Genomic DNA, 12,185 nt, shown 5'->3' with positions numbered 1-12,185 from the left:
AGATTTGTGACAGACACATGGACACACAGACTGGAGTAAATCAATATGTCTCCCACACCACTGTGTGGTGGGAGACATAATAAAAATTTCAGTTAAGAATATATTTATAAATCTGGTCGTATCCAAGGCTTTTTCTATCTTTTCCACAGGGTCAATATCATGCCCCATTTCCACAGCCAATAAGGTTCCAATTTTCCCAATCTGAAGCAAAAATTCCAAATCAAAAGAAAAACTTCCAATTGTTTATAAATCCAAAGAAAATTCTGAATAGAAAACTGTTCATCATTCAACCACAAAAACCCACAGAGATCTCAAATCTGTTCAGCTGGTGTCGCTCTTGGTGTGAGAATTTTTCAAACAAGAGCTTTTTGTAAAAAAAAACATACGCCCACTCCCCTACCCTCCCACCATGATGGATTGTCCCATTTTCAGTCCCGTGATCACTATGACCTTGACCGACTCACACCAAATACATTAGGAGTCATCTACTTCATAAGCCCAATCATGTTATCAAGTCTAAAGATACTAGTTCAAGTGGTTCTGAAGCAATTGGGGGAAACAATTTACAGAGTTCAGCAGGGCTTGACCTTAAGACTGCCCTATAGCCCAGGGTAGGTACAAGTGGAGTACGGACAGGCAAAAATCGCCCATTGGGCAAGTGAAAAATATGACTGCAGTTCAAGGCCATTAATACCATTTAGGTCAATTGCAGATAACTGCAAATAAATATGCTCTTACTGCTAGCCAAATGATGCTGACAAAATAAACAGAAAATTTACCTGTATCTGTGTGTAATCTGGATTCTTTTTATGTCCGTACTCCTTTTCCAAGACATCATTTGTAGGTGCTCTTCTAGGTTTATCATTTTTTAATCCACACAGAAGTCCAAATGGTAATACAACGAACCTGAAAAATCAGAAATCACTCATAAGAAACACATATTCTTTTTTTTGGCTTTCTACAAGGGTCACACATTAAACCGGAATCCACCTAAAAACCGGAATACACCGGAATACACTTTGCATAACCGGAATACACCTGTATTTTTTTATTTAAAGGTATTTTTGAAGTGTTTTTGATATAATTCAATCATATATATCATAAATAATTAACAGAAGAAAGGAAAATAAAATACGTTCACGCAAAATGATTTTATACGAGATTGAAGTTCGGCGACCGCGCGGGAAATTTTCATAACCGAAATACACCCGTATTTTATTAATAAATGGTATTTTTGTAGAGATTTTTTTGCAGAAATCATTCCTGTGTAATATAAATAATAAGTTTACAAAAGGAAAATAAAATATTTTAAGGCAAAACGATTTTATACCAGATTGAAATTTGGCGACCGCTCGGGAAATTACCATAACCGAAATACACCCGTGTTTCATCAACAAATGGTATTTTTGAAGTTGCTTATGACTGAATTCAAACATATATATCATAAATAATTAATTTTCAAAAGGAAATTAAAATACTTTTGCGCATTACGTCTTGTACACGATTGAAAACCAGCGAGCGCAGTGGAAATTCGTGAATGAATTTCTGTGTCCTAAAATTCTCTAATATACACCCGTATTTCTTTAATAAATCGTATTTTATGGTAAATGACAGAATTCAATCATATTTAAAACGAATAATTAATTTAAAAAAGCAAATTAAAACGCGCAAAACGTTTTTATACGAGGTTGAAAATTTGTTGAGCGCACGTGAAATTTGCGCACTCGTGAATGAACTACAATCGTCATTATTTTGTTAGCTTTTAACTTCGGTAGGTAAATTTCTTCAAAATTTTGATTTTTTTGGTTTAAATATTATTTCAAAATTGTCTTTAAATGGTATTATATAATATTACTTTATGAAATATAGTGTAACCATATAAGCAACAACAATTGCAGGAGCGCAGATGTATTTATAATTAAATTTCATATTTCAGGTAACAGGGGAATTATTTTAACGCCAAGAATGAATGCATTTTCAGAAAAAGAAACAGTCTTCATTTTTTATTTAGCAAAATTCTTTTGTGATCATTATTATTTAATAATTTTTGTCTAAGAACCGCAGCCACCTTAAAATGACTCTAGCTATCGACTACACAATGATCAGTTATAACTAATTATAACTAACGACGCGATACAATACGCTTTTATCGTAACGCAGTCCATTTGTGTTTTCAATTTCTTGTATTATAACGACCATGAACAATTCTATATAAATAAACAAATAAAGTGCCAGATGTAATTTTAACAGTTTATGACTTATTCGATGGTAAAGATTTGTCAAAAGTACAATTAGACAATAATAAGCATTTGCCGCTCTCTCAAATGTACAATCAAATTACAATCATACGCCCTTTTGACGGGATGAACATGTTGATTGGATTGCCGGTTGTCACTTGTTATCAATTATTATATCTTATTCTTATCACCGCGATTGTATTGTTGATTGCATTATGTTTGGTAATGACACGTGATCAATACCGATATTCTAACAAATAAACAAGTTTCCTTTCTGTTGTATACGGGTACATTAATATATCTGTTCTGCTATAAGTATCATTTGTAAGACGGTATATTCTTGATCGGTAAAATGTTAATGTGTAATTTGCGCAGGGGCACGTGTAATTTCAGTCCATAATTTTTAAAATGTTATAACTTTTTCTGTACTACACGATTTAATTTTACAAGTAACAGAGAAGTTATTTGGGGGTGTTAATACTCATTTAAGATAACTTTGTAACATATCAAAGACCCGCAGTTTCGTGTGACAAACAGCAGTCGGCAATTCAAAGACTGCCGTGTCAACACTTTTTGATTACAAGACAGCAATTAGCAGCCATGCGTCGGTATTTAAAGAAACACATTTAAGCTTATTATGTCGGTATTTCATCATAGACTTCAAACCAAAAGTTTTTAAATCATATATAAAAAAAGATAATTTGTTTTCAGAAAAATTTAAGGGCATTTATTACAAACTACCAGGTGTCAGTTAATTTGCAAACAACTTTAGCTTTAAAAACTTACTTTATTTATTTACATCCCGGTTGCAATTACTGGTAATTTAGTTGATTGTAACGGATTTGTTTATGACGGACGATTACTTACAATGATCAACTAAAATGATTTAGAATAAAAAAAATCAGTGCATCGAATTTTTCTAAAAAAATGCCGATTTGGAATCGGTCTTGCAGTCAATATGAATGCATGATAACGTTTATTATTTACCTAAAAAGCATTTTGACGGATATTAAAAATCTTTCAGAATAAACCCGAATAGACCAGATGATGATCATAAATAAATAAACTTTATTTCTTGGAGATATCTACTCTAGATTACGGTCATTCTCGTAAGCGTACATTATTTCCGTAAGATCGTAGAGTTATAATCTCGTATACAGAATTAACTTTTAATAAACTTCTCTCAAACATTCATTCATGTTCCCGTGCGCTAGCCGAATTTCAATCTCGTATCAATTCGTTTTGCGTTAATAAAGTAAATAAGTGAATAAAGTATTTTATTTTCCATTTGAAAATTTTTTATTCATAATATATGCGAATGAGTTCTGCATTAAACCCTACAAAATACCATTTATTAATATAATACGTGTGTATTTCGGTTATGATAATATCCCGCGCGATCGCCGCATTTCAATCTCTTATAAGATCGTTTTGCGTTAAAGTATTTTATTTTCCTTTCGTATATTAATTATCTATGATATATTTGATTGAATTATATCAAAAAACATACAGAAATACCATTTATTAATAAAATACAGGTGTATTTCGGTTTTGAAAATTTCCCGCGCGGTCGCCGAACTTCAATCTCGTATAAAATCATTTTGCGTGAACGTATTTTATTTTCCTTTCGTATGTTAATTATTTATGATATGTGTGATTGAATTAAATCAAAAAACATACAGAAATACCATTTATTAATAAAATACAGGTGTATTTCGGTTATGAAAATTTCCCGCGCGGTCGCCGAACTTCAATCTCATATAAAATCATTTTGCGTGAACGTATTTTATTTTCCTTTCGCATGTTAATTATTTATGATATATGTGGTTGAATTAAATCAAAATACCTTCAAAAATACCTTTAATTAAAAAAATACAGGTGTATTCCGGTTATGGAAAGTGTATTCCGGTGTATTCCGGTTTTTAAGTGGATTCCGGTTTAATGTGTGACCGTTCTACAATACAGGTTGTTTACAGGTGTCTGCCGTAGACACGTGGCATGACAGGTTGTTTTTTCGGCCGTTTTTATAGCCGTTATTCGGCTATATTCCCAATGCCAACAAGAGCTGGCCGTAAGACAGCCAAGCTCGACTATTCGAAATATTGTCCCAAAAGCAGGAAAATATTACCCAAAAAGGTTAAATATCAAAAGAGTTTTAAGTTCAAAAGGGGGAATAATTTGACCAAAATGCATATCAGTTATGGGACTTGCAGCTATCAACTAGTTTTATAACCCCGAAGGCACATGTGAAGCTTCAATTCAATATCTGCATTAGTTTTGGAGATAGAAACTTGCATGTAAAAACTTTAACCAGAATTTTCCAAGTCCAAAAGGGGGCATAATTTGCCCAAAATACATGCCAGAGTTGTGGGACTTGACCCAGTGAGGTTGGTAACTGATCTAGAAAAAGAAAAAATAAGTTTCAAATCTATATGCCTTTTAGTAATAGCTGTATGTTCTTGCACGCAAAACTTTAACCAGAATTTGCTAAGTCCAAAAGGGGACATAATTTGGCCAAAACGAAGGTCAGAGTTATGGGACTTGCTGCTATCAACTAGTTTTATAACCCCGAAGACACATGTGAAGTTTCAAATCAATATTTGCATTAGTTTTGGAGATAATAACTTATAGGTAAAACTTTAACCAAAATTTTCTAAGTCTAAAAGGGGGCATAATTTGCTCAAAAAACATGTCAGAGTTAATGGGTCTTGACCCAGTGAGGTTGGTAATTGATCTAGAAAAAGAAAAAATAAGTTTCAAATCTATATGCCTTTTAGAAATAGCTGTATGTACTTGCATGCAAAACTAACCAGAATTTTCTAAGTCAAAAAGGGGGCATAATTTGGCCAAAATGAAAGTCAGAGTTATGGGACTTGCTGCTATCAACTAGTTTTATAACCTCGAAGACACATGTGAAGTTTCAAATCAATATCTGCATTAGTTTTGGAGATAGTAACTTACATGTAAAACTTTAACCAAAGTTTTCTAAGTCCAAAAGGGGGCATAATTTGCTCAAAATACATGTCAGAGTTATGGGACTTGACCCAGAGAGGTTTAGTGTTATTTCTAGGGTTCAAAAAGGGCAGGGTGCTACTAAAAAGGGGCAGGGGGGCATCCGTACCGCGATTAGGAAAGAAGGGCATTTTCTAACATGTTGTTTGAGAGGGCTTTAGAACAATTACACCTGATTATGGTGTTGCTTCCCTTGCATTGAAGTAAGGATTACAATCAAATACAATATTATACAGTTCATTTCTTTAATCAGTTGAATAATTTCATATCTTTTGCAAAATTAGCATTCATATAATGTAATCTAGCAATTCTAATTGTGATGAAATTAGCTGTATCAATTTTGTCTTCAATATTTCAGTGAAAAGTATTCAGATTCGTGTTTGTTGTATAACCAAGGTCTGGTCAATGTCCATGCAGATTCAAAGCCAATCTTGTGTTTAGCTTTCAGCGTTTTCCGTTGTTTTGGTGTTGAAGTTGTTGATACTGGTGGCTGGCATTCTTCTTGACGCACAGGAGCTGGATCGAATACAGCCTCGGTAGCCTGAGTTGTCTCATCACTGAAATAATACAATTAAAACCCTGTAGTACCAAAAAAAAAAAAATATTTTTCCATAATAGATATCCTATGGACAACTTTAACTAAAATGATTTATCTTTAGGTATTTACTTCAAATGTATAAAGGGGAGCGGTGGTCTAGTGGTTAAGGTGTCGGCCGCTCAATCCAGGGGTCATGGGTTCGAGCCCCACTGGGGTCACGACCATGACTTCTCATATGACACCAGTACTGGTTTTTCCAGGAAGCGGACTCGAGAGTGGTTCCAATAAGCTTGAAGCTTTCATCACAATCGAGCTAAAACAAATTAGTATAAACTAAATGTATAAAGTCGTCATCAAATAAACAATATGAAGTAATTGTGCATTTTTTTAAATATGAAATTTAGATTCAATATAGATCTACCTTTATCAAGCAAAAATAAAATGCATGTGAACGCATCTATTGAATGCATCTGCAAACAATAAAATAATTTCTCTAAAAATGTTTGATCTGGTCGGTCAGTGCCTTTAATATTAAAGAATAATCTATTTATTTACCTTGCTCTAGCTCCGAAGAACGATGTCATACAATGATTATTTATTGCAATTTTAGCCCTCTCTTTCTCTAACTGAACCAATTTTCTTTTTACAGAAGGCATGTTCACTTAAACTATGAATTTATGGTTTAACTCGTCAAATTCTGAATTAAGAATGATACAAGAACATATAATTTTAGAATTCAGATTTTTACCTTTTTGTTTTCAGCACCGTAATCCATTGTCTCTTTAATAGCGTTACAAACACGGCAATATTTTGATTCTGATCAATGTTTAATTTTGTTATCACCGATCAAAGTCCTTTTATTTGTATTAATTTATACAATTAGTCGTAATCCCTTGATCCCAATTACAACTTTCAATCAAATCTCCGTACATCATTATAACGCTGACATAATTTAATCATTACACAACATGTGACCTGTAGTGTGTTCACGCTCCGTGACGTAATTATCGCCTATGTATACAACAGGCTGCTGAATCGATACGACACGCGCTTAGGTGATTATGCAAATTTGAGGCTAATGCGAAGTAACGGGGCGGAGCATAGGACCGATTTTAGGGCACTTTGACGGCAGTTGAAAAGGGCAGTAAAGGGGCGGAACATAGGACCGATTTTAGGGCAGCGTGGCGGCAGTTAAAAAGGGTGGGGCGGGGCGCCCCGCTGCGTCGCTCTAGAAATAACACTAAGGTTGGTAATTGACCTAGAAAAAGAAAAAATAAGTTTCAAAGATATATGCCTCTTATTGATGGCTGTATGTACTTGCATGCAAAAACTTAACCAAGGTGTGACGCCGACGCCAGGGTGAGTAGAATAGCTAGACTATCCTTCGAAGAGTCGAGCTAAAAAGTATGCATTTTTCCCAAAATTAGTGCAAAAATTCCCAATCTACATTCTGAAAAAAAAAATCATCAAAATTGCACAAATATTGACCAAATTATGGACAATTTTGTAATGGAAGTATGTTAAAGAGGTTGTACAATGTGAAACAAGTGTATGAGAAAGTGTTTAAACACATCCTTAACTATATCCTATGGGATTAAATATTTCCCAATTTGGAACATTTATGCATCAAAATTCTCAATTCTGGGGGTAAAGGCTATGTTCCCAAATTAGCTAGAAAAAACCTGCATGATACCCCTCCCAGTCACATTATACTGACACCGGGCTGACCAGTCCTAGCACTATCCTCCTAATGCTGAGCGCCAAGCGAGGAAGCTACCAGTACCATTTTTTACGTCTTTGGTATGACGCGGCCGGGGATTGAACCCACGACCTCCTGCACTCAAAGCGGACGCTCTACCCTAGGCTACCGAGGCGGTATGAAAAGAGAAAAGCATGGTTGACTGTAAAATCCACATATGACAGCACAACCCAATTGTAATTATATAAAATAAAAAAAATCTGATGCATCCAAAATGCATACTCTGATTTATTTAGATTGAAATATATAATTCATTCTGTTGCGATGGTTACTATAAATAAAATGTCAAACATAAAAATTACAGCGACGCCAGCCATTTCTTGTCATCGGATGGAAATTGTCCTGACAGTGGTCTTTTTCCCCATGTTTTGCGCTATTCATTTCAAATCAAACAAAAACTAATCATGGCTAATACTAATAGCTATACCTTTCTAACAATATCCAGCCAGAAATAAAATTCACATTTTTACTCAAATTACTGGTTGAAATACATTTCTTATTTTTATAATTTCTCAGCAACTACGGAACGCAGAAAATCTGGCCAAACCTGTGACGTAAAGAGATTATTCTAGTTAACAAACATTTTCACGAACATTTTCATCATAAATGGAAACTTCGCGGAAAGCGATTTGAATAGCATAGGTATCCCTGGAAAGTACCACTACTCTGTCTCCGTCTCGATTCAATACTATTTTTGTCGCTGTGTTGACGTCACGACTGAATACTCTATCGTTTTCTCTGCCGGGATTTTCGCGCATTTATGCGAGTTTGTGGGTTGTTTTTTTTTTAAACTGAATGCGAAAAATCGTGCATTGCGCCCTCCTTCCCCAACCACTATAAAACATCTTTTAAATCTGTCAGGTAACTCCTTTTTTCAGCTTCAGCAAATTGCCTGTGGCAAATAATTCAGACACTCCCATTCAGGACATTCCTATGTCCTGCTGTCATTTTTAAAGAGGCAAACACTAATGAAATCTTTGTGAATATCAGAAAATACTGAATCTTTTTCTACAAAAAATGAGTACTGAATCTGGAAATATGCATTTGTCATAACTCCATGTGGTGGGGTGACAGCAACATGTGATATGACCGTGTGACCTACTTTTCATAGAGCAGCCGAAACACATAGAGCGCTAGTGCTACTCCGACGGCAACCAACAAGTCCTTTGTCTCTGGGAAGTATTTACCACTACCCGGTTTATTTTTCAGTATGTCCCATGTAGTATTTCTTGGAAGCCAAAACCATTCACTCCAAAATATAGCATACAGTCTTTCAAAGAGCCAAACCATTTTGCTGTAAATAATCCGACGCGAGATCGAACGTTCAGCTGGTTTTCTGCTCCATTTGCACATGCAGGGCGTCGGGTACCAAAGTAAATTCGTGGGATGATACCCGAAATATCCGAATAATAAGACTTGATTTTTGCCTTTTTATTGTCAGACAATTGTGGTAATCGAAAAAAGGCAGTGGCTGACCGGACATGTGTGAACCCGGAGTCTAGATGTCCAGTTACCATCCGTACACCCGTTGTAAATGGCTCCTAAAGTCGCGCAATATTTCCGCTGAAGAACTCGTGCATATTTCCCGACACAAAGCTAATAACCTATAAATATTTTATCTTTAAAAACGGGAGATGTTTTCAAAAGTTTGCTCTCATATTTTTCTCGACGTTTTAAATACATTGTAAGCGACAGGAAACAGAAGTATTTATAATTATTTAATCCCGAGAAAAATACGATTGCAAATTGAATTCAATAAGTAATAAATAGCATTTTGTACGCCGTAATTCGTATTACTCTCGGACTGATGAATTAATATGAAATATATTCAGCAGATCGGGGCCGAAAAAATCAAATAACAGCCGCAGCATAGTGCGGTTGGCACGTGACGCTATATCAAACTTCTATTTTTAGTATCTACTTTTACTTACAGTATCCAAAAGCAAATCAGGTTTGTTTATTGTCATATTTGGAATCTGTTATTTTCGACGGCGATTCCTACTCAGGTACAGTAGAACCCCGCTAATGAGACCACCAATGGTTCTTTCAAAAGGTGTTCTTAATAGAGGGGTGGTCTTAATATAGGTGGAAGTCATCCAACACACACATAAGGTCTAACGTGTGTTATGTGTTTTAAGATCATATACACTGTATATTGAATGTTTATATATTTATAATTATTATGATTTTAATATAAGATAGAACAAGCTAAAGCATATCAAAAGTTTCTTCTAGGGCACATCTATAAAAATTTATAATGATCATCTTGTAAAATTTTGGTTGCAATGTCTGTTTTATACTGCCAAAAAATGTCAAGTAGGTATTTACGCTAGTTATTATTTAACATAAATTGTTAAATCCAACAACAAATTAAATCTGTTACCACTTTCAGTTGAGTAAATATGGCAATAAGACATTGACCCGGTCAATCCGTTATGATTCGATGCGTGAATTTGTTACACATAATAAGAGGGTCGCAATGGGGTTTGTTTTCACATATTAACCATGCATTTGGAGATAACGATAATATTTAGTTGTTTACATGTAAATTTGTTTGTACATATGTTATGTTCTTCAAGAATGGAGGAAATAAAAGAATCAGTCAACCATCCTCGGGTTTAGTAATATGTAATCCATGGACGCGTTCAGTCAGAGAGTCGCCTCAATTAGGAAAGAATAGTTTTAACATCAGAGGTTATTTCTAAGGTCACGGAGTTTGACTGGCCAGCTTGTAATGACAACAGCTTTCGATATCAGTAGCTCAGTCAAGTGTGACTAACCAAACTATAATATTCCTTCTCAAGAGAAGGAATAATAAAAGGAAATACAAATGTACTAAAAAATTCATCAAAACAATATCATCTTTATTTTCCAACGTCCATCATAACATTGTCATTACAGCTAATCAGTTACACAAGTAGTGCTGGCAAAGGCTATCAATTATATATTGATATTGATTAAAATCATTACACTCATAACCCTTCATGATTTCCGCCTTGCGTTTGAGGATTTCTGGACCTGAACATGTAATAAATTATATCTATAAATTTTAATCCTGACGTTTTATAACAATATATTATTTTAATTCATATCAGCCTTCATCTGATAGAACATCTCTTTTTAAGCAAAAATTGAAAAAATACTGTTTGCATTAATCAAGGATTTGATTGCAATTTCCAATATCCAGTTATTAAATTATATGATCTTATGCAGTTTTTACCTGAGTTTTCCGATACCAAACATTTCTGCAAACTGACGTTGGCTTTTGCCATTGCTTTTGTTTATGAGCTCAAAACTCTCAACTCTTACAAAATGACATGTATGTCCTTGAACAGTGAGAACAGGACTGGTCCATGGAAGTAAATCTTAATGTGTATGTGGTGTTGCGAAAAACTAGGAAAAATGGTCCATATATGTTCCCATATACCGGTACTCTACATACCACTAAAATAAAAAGCATCGATGTCGCTAGATACCTTGGGGTGAAAATCTTGAAATATCTAAACTAGTCAGCCCATATCAGTCATATTACATTTAAAGCAAATGAGTCTCTCCGTTTCATCTAGAATAAAGGCTTATAACACCTATGTCCTCTCCCAAATAGAATAGTGTTCAGGCGTTTTGCACCCGCGGCAAAATTCCTTAACTAATAAAATTGAAATTATTAAATGGGCAATCAGCCCGCTATGTCTGTAACAAGAATGACTAAACAACCAGTGTTCCCCACATGATAAAATCCCTAAATTGGCAAACCTCAAACAAACACGGCCACCAAACTTCTCAGATTGTCTGTAACCAAATCAAATAAACTTAGTCCATGAATATCAATATCACCTCACCCCTACCGGGAACCTAAACTATCTAACTTTACATTACGCACATATTACTACTGAAAACCGTTCTTTCCGAGACCAATTCGTCTGTAGAATACCCTCCCTTGCAATATACAGTCCAATCCCCGCCTTAGTCTATTTGCCGGCTGTCTAGCTACTGTGACCCCTTTTTAAGTTTTTTTATACAAAACAGTAGTCTTTTTATTTTATAAACTTGCACTTTGAGAGATCTTTCGCACATTTAACAACTATTCACATTACTTGCGCGTTAAACCCGAACACACACACACACTGCCACAGAATCAACCATTACCCGTGCAGAGTATTCTGCAGAAGAAACGCTTCGCGAATCTAGATCAAAATAAAGACATATGAGGCAAGTGTCATAACTCTGGTATGGCTGATCGGAATCATATACAAAACCCCTGGTGCACAACTTGACAAGCGGAATAATAATTCTTTGCTGTTTGATTGCTCCAGGTCGAATACGTTTTAGATATGCACGACACAAATTCGGACGGTATTCACTTATGGATTGACGTATTTTTTAGGTTTTTGCCATAAAAAGTTCAGCATTTATTACTCTCATTTAGGCAGTGGGTTTTCAGATTTGGTACCAGTTAGTTTAGATACTAATCCATACAGAGTCTTGGAATCACCTTTAGCGTTCTCGGTCTTTTCACTGGGTGTGTTTCTCTTTTGACGTTTCATTTCAAAGTTGTATTCGTTTCTTACTCCTTTTTACAACTCAAACTGATCTGTGTTACCATAACTTCTTCGTCTTCTTCCGGATAATGTGCTGGAAC

The 12,185-nt window shown here is 34.9% G+C and overlaps 2 protein-coding genes and 1 long non-coding RNA gene across 6 annotated transcripts in view; 1 reads left to right on the top strand and 2 right to left on the bottom strand.

Annotated features, from left to right (window-relative positions):
* Positions 1–8,914, bottom strand: part of LOC123532663 (ceramide synthase 6-like) — a 43,699-nt gene extending 34,785 nt beyond the window's left edge. For all 3 annotated transcript variants that reach the window (XM_045314184.2, XM_045314185.2, XM_045314187.2), the window contains exons 1-2: positions 8,649–8,914; positions 780–906 (exon numbers count right to left, since the gene is read on the bottom strand). In XM_045314184.2, coding sequence (XP_045170119.2) covers positions 780–906; positions 8,649–8,899 — 378 coding nt within the window. In that variant the 5' untranslated portion in view covers positions 8,900–8,914. The remainder of the gene's footprint in view (positions 1–779; positions 907–8,648) is intronic.
* On the bottom strand, positions 4,198–7,823 carry LOC123564482 (uncharacterized). Of its 2 annotated transcripts, none has more exons than XR_006688991.2 (2): positions 6,536–7,823; positions 4,198–5,806 (listed from the first exon to the last, which is right to left on the bottom strand). XR_006688991.2 is itself a non-coding variant. In XM_053517109.1 (2 exons), exons 1-2 carry the CDS (start codon positions 6,441–6,443, stop codon positions 5,596–5,598), a joined length of 312 nt encoding a protein of 103 aa, XP_053373084.1. In that variant the 5' UTR covers positions 6,444–6,471; the 3' UTR covers positions 4,203–5,595. The 2 variants fall into 2 exon arrangements, 1 of the variants encoding a protein (XP_053373084.1); XM_053517109.1 differs by lacking the exon at positions 6,536–7,823 and adding an exon at positions 6,343–6,471 and having other exon boundaries at positions 4,203–5,806.
* On the top strand, positions 5,801–7,034 carry LOC128546513 (uncharacterized). Its single transcript, XR_008365997.1, has 2 exons — positions 5,801–6,467; positions 6,528–7,034. It is a non-coding gene; the product is annotated as an uncharacterized LOC128546513 (long non-coding RNA).
* Positions 8,915–12,185: the final 3,271 nt, after the last annotated feature.

The sequence above is a fragment of the Mercenaria mercenaria genome, chromosome 11 (genome assembly GCF_021730395.1).
Source record: "Mercenaria mercenaria strain notata chromosome 11, MADL_Memer_1, whole genome shotgun sequence".
Classification (NCBI taxonomy): domain Eukaryota; kingdom Metazoa; phylum Mollusca; class Bivalvia; order Venerida; family Veneridae; genus Mercenaria; species Mercenaria mercenaria.
The sequence above is the reverse complement of the archived record's forward strand: the minus strand, read 5'-3'. Positions and strand labels throughout refer to the sequence as shown.